We start from the raw sequence: 20330 nt of genomic DNA on the forward strand, positions 1-20330 counted from the left end.
GGTGGAGTCTTCTCTCTTGTGTCTGATAACACAGTCTTAAATTATTGCGGTGAGCGGAGTTCTCCTTTCGTCAAGCTCCAGAGCGACCTAACCAGTAATTCACTAAGCGTAGATGTTGGAGGAGCTGACCCTGAAAGCTCAGCTACAGAACCCAGTTTTCAAAAAGATGAGGACCCTGGCAAAGAATACTATGTAGTCAGATATTTTTTTGCTGGAAGTATAGTGCACACGTAGAAAATCATTTCCACTAAAGAATAGAAGAAGAACTTTTAACCCAGTCAAAGAAGTGAATTCGATGCAGATGTTGGCATTCTGTTGTGTTCACGTTGCTCTGGTTGCCCCAGAATGCTGGGCAAACATTTTTATCCACGGGCAGTCTTTCATTCTGAAGTCCACCCCCCTGCTGGGCCAGTCGATATGAGCACAGAGCCTTGGGGCCTGAGTTCTGTGGTATTCTGCTGTACAGAAATCAAACAGAAAACACATGAAACACTGCAAAGCATTACAGTTTGACAAAAGTCTGGAAACTCTGTCAGAGCACAGCTCCAACATCATAGTTCCACATCACCGCTCACAGTTTGACCTCATGTTTGCATACTGCTAATGGTTTCAAGGAGCAAAACAAGCCATCACAAGTTAAAACCCTCAACACGGCAGTCCTTTTATCGGACTCAATCTCTGGCCAACTTGGCTATCCAGCAGCTATCCTTCAGTTGAGCAGGAGTTTAGCCACAATTCTGTCTGTCATACTGTGATAGCGTGGTATGATCCAGCCTGTTGACAGGCTGTTTAGTACTAAAAACTGACAGTGAAAACCTTGAGTTATTTACATGAAGTAGAAAATTGAAGAGCCTTAAAACACATCAGCAGCACTTTTCAGACTTGATTTGAAAATTTTGTCGACAAAAGGATGTGCAGAATCGTAATGTGTTACGAGCTAACAACCATAGTTCACTCATATCTTCAGTCCACCTGCCTGTTTGTCAGGAGGTTAAATCAGGCTATGAGGGACAGAAGGGGGCTGGACTAGTTCTAACTGTGACTGCACTGCCGGTATTGTGGGAGGTGGTAGATGTCAGATGTCTGGTCTGTGGCTTTCAGCCTGCAATCGTGCTCCACCACTTAGCATGCTAATTAATCCCAACCAAAGGGCTGCGTCAGTCACCCCACGCTCCACCAGGGACGCTCCCACTGGGCTCATCCTGCTTTAATTGAGCACGTTTTTCAGAAGCCCGCTGTCCCTGGGATTACATTAGATCCCTCTAATTCACCCAGCCTGCCACCGGCGTGGGCAAAGTGAACGAGAGAGGGGCGGGAGTGAGATGAGACATAGAGCTGGGAAATTTATAAATAAACCAAACAAACAAACAAAAAAAAACAAAAACCCCAGACTGAGTGTTTATTAACACCCCTGGGATGAAAAAGGAGGTGAGTGCAGGAAATCATTAGCGCAGGAGAGTCAAACTAGGCTCGTTTGATCTCGCTGATGGAGGAGCAAATGTAATTTAGCGCGCTGCGAGTAATTTGTTTTAGCAGTTAGCATGGGTTCCTTTTAATTTCATTTTGCCTGGCATCAGTCTTTCAAATTAAATATTTTTATTTTGTACAAAGCGGATCTTTGTGAGCCTCGAGGCTCAAAGACCAGCCCTCAACAACAACTAATGTTTATTCATCTTTGCTTGTTTGCATGTGCGGTAGACAGAATCTTGACAGGAGTGTGCGGTGTCGGCTCTTATTTGAGCACTTTCTGTATAATGAGGCAACTCAGATGTACACTGCGACAGCTAGCAAATCATAGCAGGAGAATAACAAAGTGTTTTTGTCACCACAGCTCTAATTATTTGGAAGACGGTGCTGAAGCGGCTGCATCTGTTTCAGCGTCTCACCTTATGTCCTCATTCTACTGAAAGCGGTTGACTGCGCAGTCTGTTTATGAAATAAAGACACCATTTTCAGACCCAGGTAATGAAACAGTTCCCAAATAATAACTTCCAGCATTTACAAAGAGTATAGTAGTTAATAACCTGTCAGAGGAAATCAAAAATGTCGTAGTGACTGCCTGTCACGTATTAGCTCATATAATTGATTTACAGATCTGATTCTCATGTTTAATTCAGTGGGGAACGGCCCTGCATCGGTGAGACATGGCGTAGTGTAAGAGCAAAGGGAGGAAGTTTATCTCTGCCTGTCAGGGTGTTGCCACTTAATTGCTGCTCCCACCCATGACACAGAGGAGGTCTTCCCCTGGATCAGGACCAGCTAGTCTCAGCTCAGAAGAGAAGGGAAGAGAGAGGAGAGTCTTATCAGGAGGAGATGCCTGGGACACTGTTGCTCTGAAGCACCTTATCTTGCCCATGTTCACACCGTGTGGAGCCTGAGCCCCCACTCTTGCTAGCCATGGGGATTGTGCAGCCTGCTAACAGGGAAGAGGCAGAGGCACTAACAGGGTTGATCATTGTGACGATGAGTTTCCCATGTGGGCAGCCATTTTGGATGCGTGGGAAGAGTTAACGCATACTGAAATTCTGACATACGCAGAGTTAAATGCCTTTTATTATGAAGACTTATTGGTTCAAGCTACTGATGATCCAGAGGGGTAAATCATGCTGTGGTGCTATGTGGAACACTTATTTATTGGTAAACAGCAGAGAACTCTTGTGTAAGTGAAAGGGCGATCTTCAGGTGTGGTCTGCATTTCAAACTTTTCCAAAGCGATGCATTCGTAGCTGCCATTACAGGCTGATAAACAACATGTGCTCTAATGTGAGGGAACTCTGTGTATCTCAGCTGTGTCCCTGGCAGAGCCTGCAGGGGTTGTTAGCATTGACAGCGCGGGTCTTTATGCATGAGACTTCCAGGCAGATTGTTGGCAGAGCTGGGCAGTTCCTCTCAGACGAGCGTCAGCTGGCTGCAAGCCTCCCAGCCTTCTTCTTCTCCTCCTCCTCCTCCTCTACCTTGCTCTCCTTCCCATCATGGCAGACCCAGAGAAAGAGCTTTATGGAGCCCTATAATGATACGTGGCAAATGTGCAGCACTGGGGTGATTGTTAACGGCGGCAGCTGCGCAGATAGCCTGGATGATGGAAAATCAGTGGGACCTCATTTTGGTTTGCCAGTATGAATATTAATGGCTCGTTTCCAGGCCATGGCTAATGATGAGGAAAATTCCCTAATAAAAACTTGATGTGATGGGCAACGACCCGCGGGGTCACTGGAGACAGTCAAAGTTAATAGTGTGCCATCAGGTGTGAGGAGTTAAGTGATTAGAGGCACAGAACCTAATCCTGATGTTTTTCTCCCCCTCAGCTATGAATCGGTGCGGAGGAGGAGGGAGGGAGGGCTGCAAGTGGGAGGTGAGGGTAGCAGATGAGCTTTATATCTCTAGACAACAGTGGGTTGCTGCCTGTTGTTAAGCATACATCTCTGTGAATGCAAGCCACAAATGTTACAAGGAGTACTAGAGGTGGCAGATAGAGATTATCTTGCACAGTTTTACTCCATTATGAATAATATCAGCGCATTTCACAAGGGATGGGCGCCTTTTAAGTGCTGATAGAATACAATATAAAAGATGATTTCAGCACAGATATAAAAACAGTGCTTTGTGATATCCAACTTTGAGGAATATATGACTTATTTTTCCTATAAACCCCTTTTTATCATTTAACAAGCGAAGCCAGTCTTGTCCAAAGTCGAAATGAATTGATGTTACTTGTAAACTGAAGAAAATAAGAATGAAAAGAAATTAGAAAACAAGACTATGAATCTGAGATTCAGTGCTAGGATTTTGGATTTGACAGTTTTCAGAGCTTGTGCTACAGTCAGTTGATACCAAAAAGCATCGAGGTTCAACATCCAGTTGTGAATTTCACTGTCTCAAACGGGTTAGTGTCTCAGGGTGAGAAAAGGGCAAACCTTCTTGTTCAGCTGCAGCTAGTCTTCTGCAGGAAATCACAGCACTTGTCCACTTCCTCTTGCTCAGACATCCAGATTGTTCTTATGACATGCAGTAAATTATGCTTCTTCACAAACATTCCACGAATAGTCTTATGTTGATTGTTTTTGTGTGTGGCCAGATTGCTGTAATGATGATGCCAAATGACATCATTGTTAATGTCTAGCACGTGGTGTACTAAAAATACACACCAAGTGGACTCATCTCGGGGGAGTCCCCATAACTGCAAAAACAATGCAATGTGATGTATGTAATTATCTCAGAATCCTTTTATTAATCTCTGATTAATCCAGCATCTGCTTTGTGCCTCAGTCGCCTGTCGGCTTATGGAGACAGCGTACAGAGTTGGGGTGAGGCAAGGTGTCTGTTTGTGGGTGTTTGTGCCCACACTGCAGCTGTGTCTTATATTTTCTCATTTCTCTCAGATAACCAGTGAATGCCTCCCACCCCCAAGCGCCTGTAGCTCGGAGAAAAACGACAAGATGAGTCTAGAAGGAGAGGCACTGAACTTGGTGCTTGTGTAACAAATAGATTTTTAAGAAAGCAAAGTGCTGCACCTCTCTGTTCCCTCCTTCCTCCCCTGGTCCTTGTCAGGTGTGTATCGGGTGGGTGGATGGAACTGATCAACAGAGAGGTTTACCCTGCAGCAACATCTGTTTCTGCCAAGCATCAGCTCATACGCTGCCACATCTCCTGTTGTCCTACCTTCCTCCACAGAACATACAGATACACCACTTGTACCCTTTTGAACTTATCTTTTCATACCAGGCATCCAAAAGTGTGCGAATGTGTATGTGTATCCATATCTCAGGCATTGCTTCATGTCATTTCTCACATTTCAACATCCAGACCCAGCTTTTGTAATGTAAATCATTAGAGACTGAAGCAATATGGAATGATTAAATAAAAGAGTAATAAAAGGTTTTTTAAAAAAAATTCTCTCAGATATTCTGTCAGTAAGTTTGGGCAGAGTCCACTGAAATAAAATCCAAAAAGAATGCACTCCAGAGATTTTAAACCAGAGGTCACAGACCATAAAGTTTTTATTATTATTTCTTATTATTTTATGGAAGGCTTAATTTTTCTCCCCCATCATCCTTCCTTGAGCTCCGCTGTCCCACTGACTGGAATCCAGAGTTTGCGGTCAAATTGAATATCTTCTGGATAAAGTTTTACATTTGAAGGGAAATTGCATTCAGATGTTGGCCTGCTGCATTTGGCCAGTGCTGCATATGTGGATCAGACCTGGTTATATTAGTCCAGACAGAGGTCTGGTCCTCCCTGACGAGACATTCTTGGCTGCTGAGAGAGGCGTTTGCCTTATGTGACTATATAGACTGTCTCAAACACTCAAGCTGTGCTGTTTTCTTTTCCTCGAGATTTTTTTGAGGTCCTCTCTTTCCTACCATGCTTCCATATGACAGCTCGACATCAAGCAGACGCTGTGGAAATTATATGTTCGATGTCATCGCAGCAGAACCCTGCTTATTTTAATGATCTGTCCTAGTCAGGCATGTCATGTTGAATTTCCTTCCTCTCACTGAACTTTAAGGTGTATTTACTAAACTGTCATTTATGGATACCTTTTCATGGTATGTGTCTGCTAGACTTATTTCTGTATAATAAATAATCCTAGAGTTTATGTGAGGTTCATTATGAGTGTGAATCAGTCTTTTGTATAAAGAAAGGGGGGGCTTTAAACAGAAGGTCTGTCCATGGCAGATCATCATTAATACCACAAGTCACAGCAGGTGACAGAGCTGCATGTAGCCAGTTGTGAGCTTAGCTGTAATGACGGTATTTCTGGACCACATCCGCATCCTCAGTCAGCACAGTGTATTTACCATACTCATATCGCCAACCTTAAGATTATTCCTACCTTTCCTGATGAAACCAACTAAGTTTCCTTTTTCAAATTTTTGTGTTATATGAAACTAATTTGTGAGCGTATTGTGACGGGGCCTGCTGCTCCAGCTTTGTGTGCCAAAGCAGGTGCTGTGTAGCAAACCCTGAGCTCATCAGTCTCCTCCTGCCCAGCTCTATTTGTTGTTCCTCAATTCACAGTGGCGGGACTGGCAGACTGTGTAATGTGTGGGTGAGAAAGAGAGAGGGATATGGGAGGTGTGAGTGGGGGATTTGAGAATAAGCATGGCACAGATCCCCATTTCGCCATACTGGTCTTCCTCTATTCCCCATGAATAATGTGGCACAGCCCCTACCCAGCGGTAGGCCAGGCATGCCGCCATATCAAGCTGTGGTGGAGAGCGAGGCGTCCAGCTTGGCGTGTCTGGGCTCAGTGACATTCTAGCCCCACAAACCCCCCACCCCCCCAGCCTCATCCCCAACCTGCAGAGAAGAGCACTGGGCTCCAAGATGGCAATCAAGGCTTGATTTGCCAACACATTTCCAATGATTAAAATGTAATTAGCACAAGCGAGCACCTCCTCCCCAGCTAATTTCCACGCACGCTGTGACAGGCAGGCGGTCGGCGGCACCCAGGCCCCAGCAGCAGATGGAGGAGGATGCAGCGGAAGGGGAGAAAACCATTTTGCCATGTGACTGTTTGCATCAGAAAACCATCAGGACACGCAGCTATATCAGGAAGGAGCTGTTAGGAGGAGGGAGTGAGGAGCCCTTGACGACAGCACATCAAATTGGCACTGTCAGAGCTGACCCTGGCAATGGCTGCCATCCTTCATGCTGTCCTTCCAGCTCCCAGGCATGCAGGCAGGTTGGCTCCTTCCCCAGGCTTTAACCCCTTCAGCCATCCTGCAGGACAACCTGGCTCAGGCTGATAAACAGACACCAACCTCAGTGCAGCGGGCTGCTTTAATGAAGCCCATATCAACCATAATTAATTCTAAGGTCATGGATAGCAACCAGCATAACCTGAGGCTAATGTCACTCATGGGGGCGACAACATGCATCCCTCACAGTTCTAGACTTAAGAAGATGCCGTTTAAAAAAAATATTAGCATGGAGACAACTTGTAACACTGGAGGATTTGAAATCATAGTAAGCCTGTTAAACACATTCTGTTTGCCTTTTAGAAAATATCGTTTACGCATGTCATCTTTTCTTGATTGATTTAACATCTGTTAGCATTTGTGGACCAGTGGATTTCCAGAAGGTTATGTTGGAAAAAGGGAACATGGCATAGTTGCCTTGCACGCATCCCCATGTGATGTGGTCACCTCTTTAGTACAGACATTTATTTGTGGGTAGCTCTGGCAGGAGACTTTGGTGAGCCCTGCTGCTATGGACGATACCATAGCTGCATCGTTTAGCATTCAGCCCATGGCACCTTATGTTCCCCTTGTATTGGGCCAGCATTACTCTCAGCTGGAGAGGATTTAGGACAAGAATAATTTACTCCTTATTTCAGACCAATATAAACAACGGGCTCGACGCTTGGACAGAGCACAGGGAAATTTGTAAGAGCACTCAGCCAAGAGAGAGGCCCGGGTGAGAGCAGAGGGGCAATCAGAAGTGCTCCGGATACAGGCCAACATCAACAGCTCTTAGAGCTGAAGCTAATGTTTGACATTCCTGTGTTACTTAAACTTAACACTCAAGTCTAGCTGTACAGTATAATGCTGGTCCTGTGTAAATAGCAGTGGGTCTGGGTAGAGTATCACTTTTCCTTGTCAGCCCCCTCCCAGAGCTAATGGTTTCCTTATTGTACATGACTGTTGCTTTAAATAAGACCCATTTCCTAGCTCAGCCTGTCAGGGTGCTAGCTCTACTGATCTCAATGGCACCATTGTTTTTGAGTTTTTCCTTTCTTTGCTGTAATATATTCATTTTTGTCAGTCATTTTAAACCTCTGACATATGTCTTTTCATTAGCCAAGGCCTCTGAGGATTTGGTGTAAAATGTTTTTGACATTACAGTTAACCATAGCTTTGGAGATTTATTCATACCCACCCGTCAGTAGCAATAACTGAATTTTTGAGCTCATGCTTACCTCCTAAAACAATTCCATACCTCAGTTATTAAAGATGAGGTCTACCAATCATTCTTGACGTTTCCAACTACCAAGTGCAAAGCCAAGAATTTCTTGCTTCCCGTCTCTGTTTCTAATGTAAGACTCGGTAAGTAGAAATACAAGGAGCGAGAAAATTTCCAGATATACAGGGATTCTTCTCCTCCGCCTCAGGTTGCTTTATGCATGAGGCAACGCATTAGTTCACTATGATCACTTATCACTGAGTGACAGCTCTGGCTTGTTTGTATGCCTGAGATGTTTTTTTTTATCTTTTAGAGATATTATTATTTGTTACTTTTTGCTCTATACTTGAGCAGCGAGTGCGAGGGAGCTTTGGCGTCTGCACTGTAAGGACGATCAAATTGCCTGCCCTTGCCTGTCAGGCCTGATGTCAGGATTTTTTACTTTGCTCATTATAAAGGAATTTCCATTTTATTAAGTTTTCCCTTTTTTCCACCCTTTGTCGCTCTGGGAAATTTGCATACCTCTATTCCTAGGGAAAAAAAATAATGACAGCAATTTCTTTTCTTTTCTCTTCCCCACTAGCTATGTGAGTGCTTCGTTTAGTGGCACCTGCGGAAGCGACAGGCGCAGGGATGAGAAGTGAAAGAGAGCAGTTGATTAAATCATCATCAAGTCGCAGCACAGAAAGTCAATTCTGCTTGCCGTCTACAATGATATCCTTTTATCTTAAAGTAATGAGCTATGGCACTTTTGCATCGGGTAATACGATGAGTTCCATTAGCATGTTCCATTTGCTTCACAAGCAAGGGCAAGTCATTCCAGCCGGCTTCTATCTTGGCAATCAAAGCAATTGGCTGCACAGCCAGGGAACAGGGGGAAGGAGGGAGAGCAAAAAAAAAAGGGAACATGAGAAAGAAAGGCAAGTAGTGTTTTTTATGGATCACAACACAGTGGAAAAACTAAAATGATGTCCATTATTTGAACTCCTTTGCATGCCTGTGTTCCCGGGTGTGAATTGTGTGCAGGCAGAGAAGCAGCTAATGAGTGCTTGGTTACTTTACCGTTGTCACATTCTGAGAAGCCTAAATGCATGGAGGCAGTTGAGATGGTTAATACTGCTTATCAGATCTTGTCTGCTGGTACATTAGTCAGTCCTGTGTGGGAGGCCGACACGCCTATTATTCACAGGCGAGAAAAGAGGTGCATAAATGCACGCAGCGTGCAGTTTTTGTTTAACACGGACATTCACGCGTAATCAGAATCCTCACTCGTCTACATTACCCTTATTTATTCTTCCAGCTGACACTCTATAGGGCGACAGGCTCTCTGCCCACTGTATTAAAATGGGGGGGTGAAATGTTGTTGGTGGTGGAGAAACAGAGTGAGAGAGAAATGGAGAGCAGGGAAACGTCTGAGGAGTGTTTGCCCAGTGCGTTTATTGCCTCTGCATAATTTATGAGCTGCTGGAGCTGACCATCATGGCAGAGTGCCGCGGGCGGCCCCTGGGGCCGTGTGGGACAGGCCTGTAAATTGGATGCTATGCTCCTGCTGAGCTCGCAAGGCCCCTTTTTACCGTCCAGCCTCAGAAACAGACCAGCTACGAGCCCAGCCAGCTACCTTTGAGCTCTGCAGGGCCCCGGATCAGCAAAAAACAAGAGATGGAAGCAAAAAAGAGGGAGAGATGGAAAAAAAAAAAACGACAGGGTTTTCTGTCGCTCACTCCCTGGGCTGTCAATCATGTCACCCCCTTCCTTCACTCCCTCCCTACTTTAATCGACACCCACCAACCCCTCCCCGCCCACACACACACGCACTGTGCCAACCCCTGCCCATATTCCCCCCCAGTGCCTTCTTCATTACCGACTCCAGTGCTTCTCTGCACCTCAGCCATATGCACAACGTTGAGGGCCGCCAGTCACCCAGCATCACACTAATTAGTTGATAAAGAATTAAGTGGACCTTGAAATTGAAATTGGAAAGAAAAAATGAAATCTAACCACTTTTTCCTCCCTCCATTACAAAGTTCCCTTCCTCTTCTTGTCATTTCTCCTTCCCAGCCTCAAGCAGGAACAGACATCATGGAATTATAATTCTAGTGGTGGTTAGCGTTTTGAGATTCCAGCTCCGTCTGAGTTTCACATACATTTCAGTGTTAACAAGGGCACGGCTGCATACGAGAAATGTGCTTTGTTTCACATTCTGGTGGTTGTGTCGACTAATGAAGTGATCTGATGATACTCAGACACTGAATATTAGTATATGATAAGTTTGCCGATAAAAACCTGATGAGATATGCCATTTACAAATGTAAATTAGATCATGACTCTTGCAGGTGTTAAAATTGAATACAGACCTAGAAATTATAACACAAGGATGTGACATGTTACTCCTCATTTTCAGCTTGGCCTCTCTTCTTGTTTCTTTGCAGTGCGACACCGAGAGCGACCAAGATGACAAGGTAAGCTGTGATTTTTTTTTTCATATACTATTAAATTTGCTCGGGTCACTTCAGGCATTCCTCATCGAGTTTCAGTAAGATTAATAAGTTACAGTATCTTATAGGCTAAGAATTCAATGTAATTAGAATTAAACGTCCAGTTAATAACTATGAGAAAGCCTTAATTAGCTGCACATTAATTATAAATGACTTAATGATGTGCAAAATCTAAATCGAACTGTTCTGGGTTTTTAGGATTTAGATGACATTTAAATGAGACTGCTGTGACTGCCAGGGTTAGAGGTGTGGACTTTTGCTTAAAGTCTAACATTAACTACAGTATTAAACACAGTGGCCGTGTTCCTATATCCTGTGCTATATCTACCCATCTATTTAACTTCCCATCTGCCTACTTATCTGTCTTTTGGTGAGAGACGCTGCTAATTAAAAGTAACAAAATCACCTTTACAAGGTGTTCCTTGCTTATTTCTGTGCATCTAGTCTCAATCAGCACCGCCTACTGTCAAGACCTGCAGTATCGTCCTGTAATGTAACACTGTCATATATTTGCTCAGAAGTTTACGGTGTACAGATGCAAACACTGGAAATGAATATAAAATGATTTACAAACTCAAAAAGCTAAAGAGAAGAAAAGAAGAAGAAGAAAAAGAAGAAAAACAAATACAGATGATGGTTTGGGGAGTTTTATGTCGTATGCGACATAATTTTTGTTTTCAGCCGTGTCTTGAAGATGTTAGTGATGATGGAAGATTGAAGATTTAATGTGTAAGATTATGTGTAATCTAGCAGTGAGGTGAATACCCCCCGCTTTACTCTCCCGTATGGTGGCCACTAACATGACAGGCCTTCACTTGAGCCAGTATTAAGTTTATCCCTTCTAGACTACTGTAGAAAGGACTGTGGAAGAGGACCTGTCCTCTCTGTAGATTTTGAAGGCTTGTTCTTAGGAAAACACAATATTTCTTAGTGTCAGGTGATTGTACACAATGAAAACATAATTATGAATATTAGATCATTTTTTGCTATTTGAACTCCCTAAAACCTACACACTGGACATTTAACCTCAATTTAGGCCATTCTAACAACGTTTCTAATCCTTTCCTAATGGCAAGATTAGATTATCAAATTTAGTAGCAATGCAAAATAAAGACAGAAGCATGAAGCAACATTGGCATCAAGGGCTGCCACATTTTGGTCAAAGCAGGGCTTTAACAATTACAAATGAAGTGTTTGTAAGTAGCTACAAGTTTGTTTTTATCCATCCGTATTGTTTTTAGAGCAGCTCCATTTGTAATGTCCAGGTATTCACAGTTTGAGCGTACCTCATAGATTGTATGAGCAGCTATATTATCCAGCGACTTCTAACTAGAGATCTAGATCCACTCCAATGATTTAGTAATACCATTTGCTTGTGGTGTTTAGACTGTGCAGCAAATTGAGTCATTACTCAGTGTTGTCGATTTAAATTGCTCCTGTCTCTGTGGCAATTCCTTTTTGTTTCGGGAAGAGAGAGAGAGCATGGTAAGCTGTAATCCCCTCAGTGACTGTATTAATTCACCCTGGCTCACGTTACGCTCCTGATGAACAGCACCAACTACACCTTGCTGTCATTGATTAATTGTGTGTTAAAGTAACAGAGGAGTGAATTAGTAAATAGCGGACCCCTATGACAGGAGTTGACTCATGTGTTCCTCCTCAATGTGAGGGAGTAATTGAAGCTCCCACTCAACACTTTTACCCCCTCCTCAGTCCACGTCACCTCTGCCACTATCTGCTCCTGCCAGGCACCAGGCACACTGTGCCCACTGCCGCTGTTGTCATTTGCATTCTGTGGGCGACGCGGTCTACTTTACAACACCACAGCAGAGAAGGACGCGGGAGAGCAGAGTCGTTTTAATGGGTCAAATGTATTCAGATGAGGACAAACGTGGCTTATTTAGTTTCCCTTCAAAAGCAGGAAATGGAAAAAGTGTTCCCAGGAGAAATCACGTTCTGCCTGGTGTAGAAGGCCTCTGCCGTGTCGGCTGGAGCTGGCAGAGTCAGATAAGAGACAGCTATTCGCATCTCAGAGTATGTGTGCTCATAATCCTGCTCATGTGTTTGTGTGCAAGTGTGTGTCTGCATGTGTTGGAAACTGTCAGAGCATTTGCTCATTATAAAGTGACCTGTAGGATGGGCCTCTCCAACATGACATGTTAATGGCATAGTGGGAGACAGGTAGGAGGCAGGCTCACTGCAGTCACTCGTCACACAAAGCTGGTGTTATTAGCCCTATATGTGTTATCATTAGCTTCGATGCTAAGGCCCCCATTACAAGCAGGCTCCCATTCTCTCCATCAGAATCAAGCAGTCCAGTCAGAGCTCAGACAATGAGAGGGAACGCTTGAATGCTTCTGCTCTAAAGATCTCCGCCATGTGTAAAAAATGTGGCTGAAATATATATGTGTATGTGTGGTTATTATTTGATAATTCATATAGTTGAATGTGCATCTCCACATGTCTAGTTGCTTATCTACACAAAACACACAGAAGCTGAACTCATGCATTTGTTCCTTACTATTTACAGCTCATTTCAGTCTTATTATGTGACAAGAATAAAATGGGACGATTTGCCTTCTTTTCATCCTATACTGTAAAGTTGGATTCATGTGGTCTCTGGCAGTGGAATGCAAGCAAAAACGCCTGCTGAGGGGCCAAAATCCTCCTCTCAAAGCTTTTTCTGGCGAGGATGTCCTCGTCTGTCTGTCTCTATCATGTGGCTTGGCCCATCTTCCACTCCTCAAACACAGTCCGTCAGCAAAATGTGCTCTTGCACACATCCTCTCCACATTCTCTCCTTTTGGTGGATCCAGGCAGGATCAGGTGGTCATTTTTATTAGGTCTAGGCAGGACTGGCCTGCTCATTTGGAGCAGCTTGTTCCTAGTTACGATGCTCCGCTTTACTGGCAGGAGAGTGCACTGAAAAGAGCTCCATCGCCTCAGGTGTCTTTCATGTGCATCCGCCAAAGCACCAATAACATTGCTTGTTTCATGGTGTAGTTAACACCAACAGGTTTTCCACCATCTGAGACCATTTAGTGGGGCTTTGAAAAATCCCCCTAGCCTCAACATGTGTAGGATCCAGAGCTGTAAAACGTCACAGTAAAAAGTAACCCACATTAGCAATATACTTTATACTGAGTTTAAATGCACCCGGCCTTTATAATTATATTTTATCGTTATGAACATGTGAAAAAAAAAATAAAAAATGTATGCAGAGAAACATTCACTCAACATCATCTTTTTTTTGATTGAACTGCAGCAAATTTCTGCAACATTCCTTAGCAGTCTTTGTAATGTTGTCAAGAGCTCTCAGGCACTCACTCCGTCTGGACTTGCTAATGCTTAAGTGATTTTTTGCGAGTAAGTGGCACATTGAAACTGCCAGTCAAACATTTTAGTATGAATATCTGCTAGTGCTCAAGTGCTTTTTCCAGCTTAACTGTTCATCAGTCGTTACTGAGCCCTTTTGTGAAGACAATGACTCTATGCTTTAATCTGCAGAACTTATCACTCTGTAGATTCTTTATTTCTCTTTCCCTCGCCTCTGGGCTTTTCTTTATATAGGCCACACCTTTCCTAAGTGTTATTTACTCACTCTATCAGCAGCCACAAGCTGTAAATGCCATTTTGAAAATGCTTTGTGTCTTATTAATGGCCATGCAACCGACTGCTGTAATTTGCTGTGCTTTGCTCTTATTGGAGGCGAGGGATCTAAGTGGGTGCTTTAGAGCAGCCGAGAGAACCTGTTTGTCCTTGACATAAAATAAAGATCTGAACTGGTAATATATTTGCTGTTTCTCTTCCTTTATTGTTTTGCTGTGTTTGCCCTCAGGCAATTACAGCAGAAGAGTCGAGTTTCTCAATCACTCTGCAGCACTGTACATAAAACCATTTTATATCCTCCTCCTACCCCCCCAAACCCTCCCTCTTTCCACCGCAGTGGGAAGGATGAGTAATAAAAAGGAGAGAGCAACTTGTCAGCGTTAAAAGATTATGTGTTTTGCCCCCTCCAAAGGAAGAGAGTAGTGTTTACAGGCTTGAGTGGGTGCTCGCTAGGCCGAGGCTGAGGCTGATTGCACTAGAGTACCCTGTCAGCCAGTGATTTGTCATGTACTTTATCATCCTTGTCACTCTGCAGAGCGTTGTCATAGGTATCGTTCCCGCCTGCCCCCTCCCCCCTCTGTGCTTTGTACCCAGTCAGTGTAGGAAATTTGTATTTACTTTGGGGGAGTGTAATTTGTTCCTCATGGATAATATGACCCTTAGCGGAGCCGGATCACGGGTTAGTTGAAGTGATATTTTCCGGTAATGGTAGTCGTACATCATGGCTGTCAGGCCGGGTTAGGAGGCGAGCACATTACAGCTCCATTTTAGCACTGCAGGCATCTGGGATTATTTTCCATAACCAAGTATGACATGACCGCTCTGCGGAGTGCATTAAATTTTTACTAGCTTTTTTCCCTCCCCCGGCAACTTCTGTGGCTTTTCCCTCGGTCTGGGTCTCGAGGCTGCCACAGTGATGGATACCCCCAGAGTCCCAGTAGCCCTGGCCAAGGTTAGCGGGTGTCACAGACCTACACCGCTCCCCTCCATCCAATAACCGGCAAATCCCTGCTCCCTCTGAGGCGCGTGCACACAGGCCCACAGCTCACCATCACAGCCTCCACACACACAGATACAAAGAAAAGGAATGTTGATGTTGATAGTATAAAATTATTACATCTCGATTTTGTCCCTTTATACTTATAAAAGACCGACACACAGACAGATAGAGATCATCTGAACACGTGGCAGTGCTTGTGACGGCAAATAGCGCAGAGCTGCTGATTGCTTTCCTTTCCTTTCCTTCTCTTCTCTTTTCTCCCCCATTTGATTCTACTCCCCTTGGCAGCAAGGTCAGCAGTGTAAATGCCACCTCTTGCCATTGACAAATGGTCGCCCCCCTGTCTGATAATCAGTAGGGTCTCAGAGGTGGACGAGCAGGCGGAGCTCATTAGGGCGCCACAGATGAGAAATTAATGTGGAGATTCCAGGCCTGGCAGAGAGTCATGCTGATGGGCCCAGGGTGGGGGTGGAGGAGCCGGGAGGGGGGTGTAGGATGGGTTGGGTGGATGGATGGACCCTGTCTGATGGATGACCAGGTCAGCAGGCAGCAACACTCCCCACACAGCCCCACACATACACAAACACGCACACCCACATGCCTGTCCTCCCCTCGTAACCTCCCCGCCCCCCCCAGTCTCACTTGTAGTGGCGCTCATCCCAGCCTCCACCCAGCAATACAGTAATAACACAGCAGAGCTTAGAGACACAGGCGGGTCAGAGGGATGACATTTTACCCCTCGACTGACACACTGGTAATTGAGTGGAAGCAGCCTAATTGACACAAATGTCCACATCCTTTTTTCATCTGAAATAAGACAGTGACAGAAGGTGAAAATGTCAGCCTGTCAGTGTGCTTCACGGGTTATTTGTACTGTCTTGTTTGTGATGTTCTTTTTCCAACAGATTGCATATTGTTGTGATTGTATTTAGACTTCTAGGGCTAATAATGACATATAGGGACATTTTTCTTGAAGCACAAGACATTGAGTAGATTTAAGGAGCTGTGATATTGAACTGAGATTGTTTTGCTCATGGGCTATTACCCTCCTCCATCCTCCTCTGCATTCACTGTGACCCATTTACAGTAGCTGGCTCCAGGGCTTGCACCCTGACATTGACCTAGCAGGTAAATCCTCAATCTGTCAAAGTACATGTCCACTTGCTAACACTCAAAGCTCGCTGAGATGTGAAAAATAATGAAGTCGTATTGATATAGTCCTTGTGCCAGTCATTCAAGCTTTATAGTTCATAACAGGATTGCTAAAAATGAGTAAAAAAGACAGGACCTCAGAGAGACCCACCTGACAAAAAGATTGCATACATGCATGATGAAAATACAGAGTTGGCGATCATCATGGGATGATGATTTTTTTTTTTTTCAATTAATTCTAGTTATAAAGTTTCCACGAATATATACACTCTCCATTTGCATAGTTGCTTACAGTTGACATTCAGTAGAAAGGGTTTTGTCTGATAAGGTATCTCCAGTTTTAAAAGGTATCCTGTTGCTCAGTACTTATCAGAGTTTATATGAGAACTTTCCCAGGCACCTCAGGATTATGTAAACTCTACCTCTGGTATGTATCTGTTAAATATTTGTTGAATGTTAAAAAAGAAAAAAAAAGTATTAAATGAATGGTTTGAGCATGTGGACCCATGCTGATAACACTGACACAGCCGTGATTATTTTTTGTCAAGGACCAGATACTCAAATGCACCTTTTATTCAAAAGCATGTGGAATGAAATCAAAATGTTTTCTTTGCATCAATAAAAAGAGTTGGTATTGCTTTTTAGAATACCCCCTGATGTGTTTTGATAGCCTACTGCGTAGCAGTTTTGGTGTTGAAACACAGGACTGCAGAGGGTTTGACTCTTGCCTTGAGATGTGATATTATGCAAGCCATAATGTGTTACACTTGCCTCTAGAGTGCTCAACCTCACCATTCATTTATGGCTAACAATAAAAGGTAATAATACACACTTTTGAATAGGACAAGGTTGCCAAGTCCTTGGAATTGAATGGAGGGAGAAAAAAAAAACACTTGCAACAGTGAATCATGTTTCAAAGGCAATGATTCAATTCCCAACGCAAGCTGAGAACACAGGGAGTGGAAAATAATTCAATCAGCAACAAAAACCATAAATATGCTGTTTGACTGAGATGTGCACTCCTGTGGAAAGAAAAAGCCATTTCCATTTTTCCTGACCTGGAAAAGAAAAATGTCTCAGGCAAATTGTGTACATATATCAAGAGTTTATGAGACTGGTCGCATACAGAGAGGCTTTGGAGTGGAAAAAAAAAACACTGTCAAAAAAATGTTTTGTCCACTGTGTGTGTGTATGTATGTATGTATGTATATATATATATATATATATATATATATATATATATATATATATATATATATATATTATATATATATATATATATATATATATATATATATATATATATATATATATATATATATATATATATATATACATACATACATACATACATACACATACACATACACACACACACACACACACACACACACACACACACACACACACACACACACACAGGGAACAGGGGATATAACAATTAGCCTTCTTGCTGCAGGGCTCCTTTATCAATAGGACCTAGAAGGCATGGCACATTATTCTTGGTAACTGACTGAACTATTTTCAGAGCCATCTGTTAAGCACATCATTAGCTCTCCCCATATTTTGTAAGTGTTACTGATGTTGTTTTAACAGCACTGCTAAAATTGTCGTAAGTTCTAAGCCAAAAATAACCCCCATGCTGCAAAACATGTTGAGTCAAACTAAATTACATGCATTTTTTATACCACTGACCTCCACGGTAATGAACTTACTCCATGTGGTGCCATTTGTCAGGTGCAATGACAGAAACAAAACGGAGGGCTGCTGGGTAGAAGAGTGTGCTGTAGCGTACTATGTATGTTGAACCTTCTGGGTCATGTTAGGCCGATGGATTTGTGGCCGATCAAGAGTGAGCAGCACCCCGGCTCCTCGGGTGTCTGTCCTCATCTCTATTTATGAGGCAGTGTTGCCAGTTACCGGTCTTTAATAATGCATGGAGTAAGACCTTGGGTTCAAACCAGTGTCTCTGGAAACAGGCTGCTTATGAAAAAAAAATTGGTTGTTGTTATGCAGAAAACCCTTAGCAGTGCCTATCGCTTTTCTCTCACACGCTCTCTCTTCATCCCTCACTGTCTCTCTATCTGCCCTCTCTCCCTGCTGAGAGTGAGTTCTCCAACACGTCAAGGTTAAACTTTCTCACTGCGCTCGGCGGATGTCAGTCAAGGCCCGGCTCACCTGCACATAAGCCCCCCCAGCAACTGGGCCAGTGACTCTCACACAAACCCTCTGCCCCCTCATTGCCCTTTTGTCAAGCCAATGATTTCTGCAGGCAACTTGCTTCAGAATTGACTGGCTCCTGGCTCTCTGTCTTTCCACTCTCCAAAGCAACCTCAGCTCACCCACAGAAAATGGCTTTATCCCTGCAGCCAAGGCAGGATTTCTCTTTCAGTGAGTTGTCAGATGGCAAAAGCAAACTAAGCGCATGCAACACAGAGACTTAATTATTCTTTTAATTATAATTGCACATAATCCTGTGCAATTATCCTTATATAAATAAACTTATCATGTGCAATTCCTGCTTGTGTCATGTGAAATTATGAAATATACAAGGCAGTATCTTTTTATTTTTCCATTTGCAATATAATCCTACTCACCATGTGCGTATTATAGAAATGGTATGATTATCTTATGCACTAGTCCATCATCATCTGTATATATAAAATGTTTAGTTCTTTACCTCTAACTCCTGCATGCTGACTCAGTAATCAGTCAGGGGTAGTTGTCAAAGTATTGCCACTGTTGGCAAAGGCAGTTATATTGGGCTAACAAGACCAGGCTCCTATCTAAATAATTGGGGAGAAAGCCTAAACATTTTCAAATCTGCTGGAAAGGGATACTTTGCCCCAGAATAAGGTTTCACACCTTCAACACCTTTTTTTTGTACTACTTCCCCTACACATGTGCACGGTTTCACAACACCAACTGTCTGTATAGCTCAATCCAGAGTGCTGTGAGATGACAGTCAGCTCATCCCGGCAGGGCACTTGAACAAATCGGAGTTTAATGTCTAATGGTTGAATAACCTCATCTTCTTGGTAATGCTGTCCATTAGCATGATATCCTCCTCTTCCATGCTTATTAGAAGTTTGTTTGCAGCTGCACCAAATCAGTTGAAATTGTAGTAAATCTCGACTACACGCCCTGCAACAACACGATTGGACATATGCCCTGGTTTAGCTGTGATAAAACAGATGATTGGCTACTGGGGAGACAGGGTGTAATATATGTAGCACTACATGTTTTGTCTCCACTCTCATAATGTCTCTGTAGTTGTTAGCTGTTCTTTTAGTTGTGTATGATACATTTCCAGGACATTACGCTATACATGCAAGCATGTCACATGAATAAGATTTTGGATTGGCTAGACTGGTCTTCTAAGGATTTTTTAACTAGCAATATGTGTAGTCATGGACATGAGATAGATTATTTCACAACACAGAAATGTTTTGGATGAGTCTCACAAGCACATAACTGCTGTAGAGGACCATATCCATAATCTCCTGCTGTGTGAGCCACCAGAGGCAGTGAGTCACGACTGAAGAGGATCCTAAATGAGGGAAATAGAGAACAGGCTTGTCAGAATGACAACGCTGTCCCAGCATGCATGGCGGCAGCCACAAACAATCCTAATGACATCAGGGGCTCTGAGGAGGGGCTGTACGCTGGTCTCTGGCCGGTCCCCTTCCCCCCCCCACATCCTTCCCTTGCAACCACCACACTGCTTGTTAGAGGCAGTGTAATTAGGTGGCTGAGCTTGTTGCAAGTAGCCCAGGTCACAGAGGCATGTCCAACCCTTGTCCTGATTGCTCCTGGGGGAATTATTGACAAAACACAAGGAGCATTGCATGTTGGGCTCTAATTATGTGTACAAGACATACCCGGCCCCGGGGAAATTAAATGAAATTCCCCAGCTTGATGGGTCCTCCACACTCATGGGATCCATTCTGTTTCTTATTAAGCTCAGCCATTGTCTGCCTTTATGAGGCTGCTGTGTTGAGCTAGGCACCAGCTAAATGCTTTTGAGTGTTTCTCTGTTCACAGTGGCAATACATCAATGGATCATGGTGGAAAATTGCCTGTCGATTGTGATCCACACTGAAAAGAGTGAGAGCAATAAAGCAGCAAACGTATTTAACTAACGCTTACGAAAATTGTAAACATAGGGT

General features: G+C 43.5%; 1 protein-coding gene across 19 annotated transcripts in view; it reads left to right on the forward strand.

Annotated features, from left to right (window-relative positions):
• Nucleotides 1-20330, forward strand: part of auts2a (activator of transcription and developmental regulator AUTS2 a) — a 362432-nt gene that overhangs the window by 251937 nt on the left and 90165 nt on the right. For all 19 annotated transcript variants that reach the window (XM_037118510.1, XM_037118512.1, XM_037118511.1 and 16 more), the window contains one exon: nt 10335-10364. In XM_037118510.1, coding sequence (XP_036974405.1) covers nt 10335-10364 — 30 coding nt within the window. The remainder of the gene's footprint in view (nt 1-10334; nt 10365-20330) is intronic.

Source organism: Acanthopagrus latus, chromosome 13 (assembly GCF_904848185.1).
Source record: "Acanthopagrus latus isolate v.2019 chromosome 13, fAcaLat1.1, whole genome shotgun sequence".
In the NCBI taxonomy this organism is placed as follows: Eukaryota; Metazoa; Chordata; class Actinopteri; order Spariformes; family Sparidae; genus Acanthopagrus; species Acanthopagrus latus.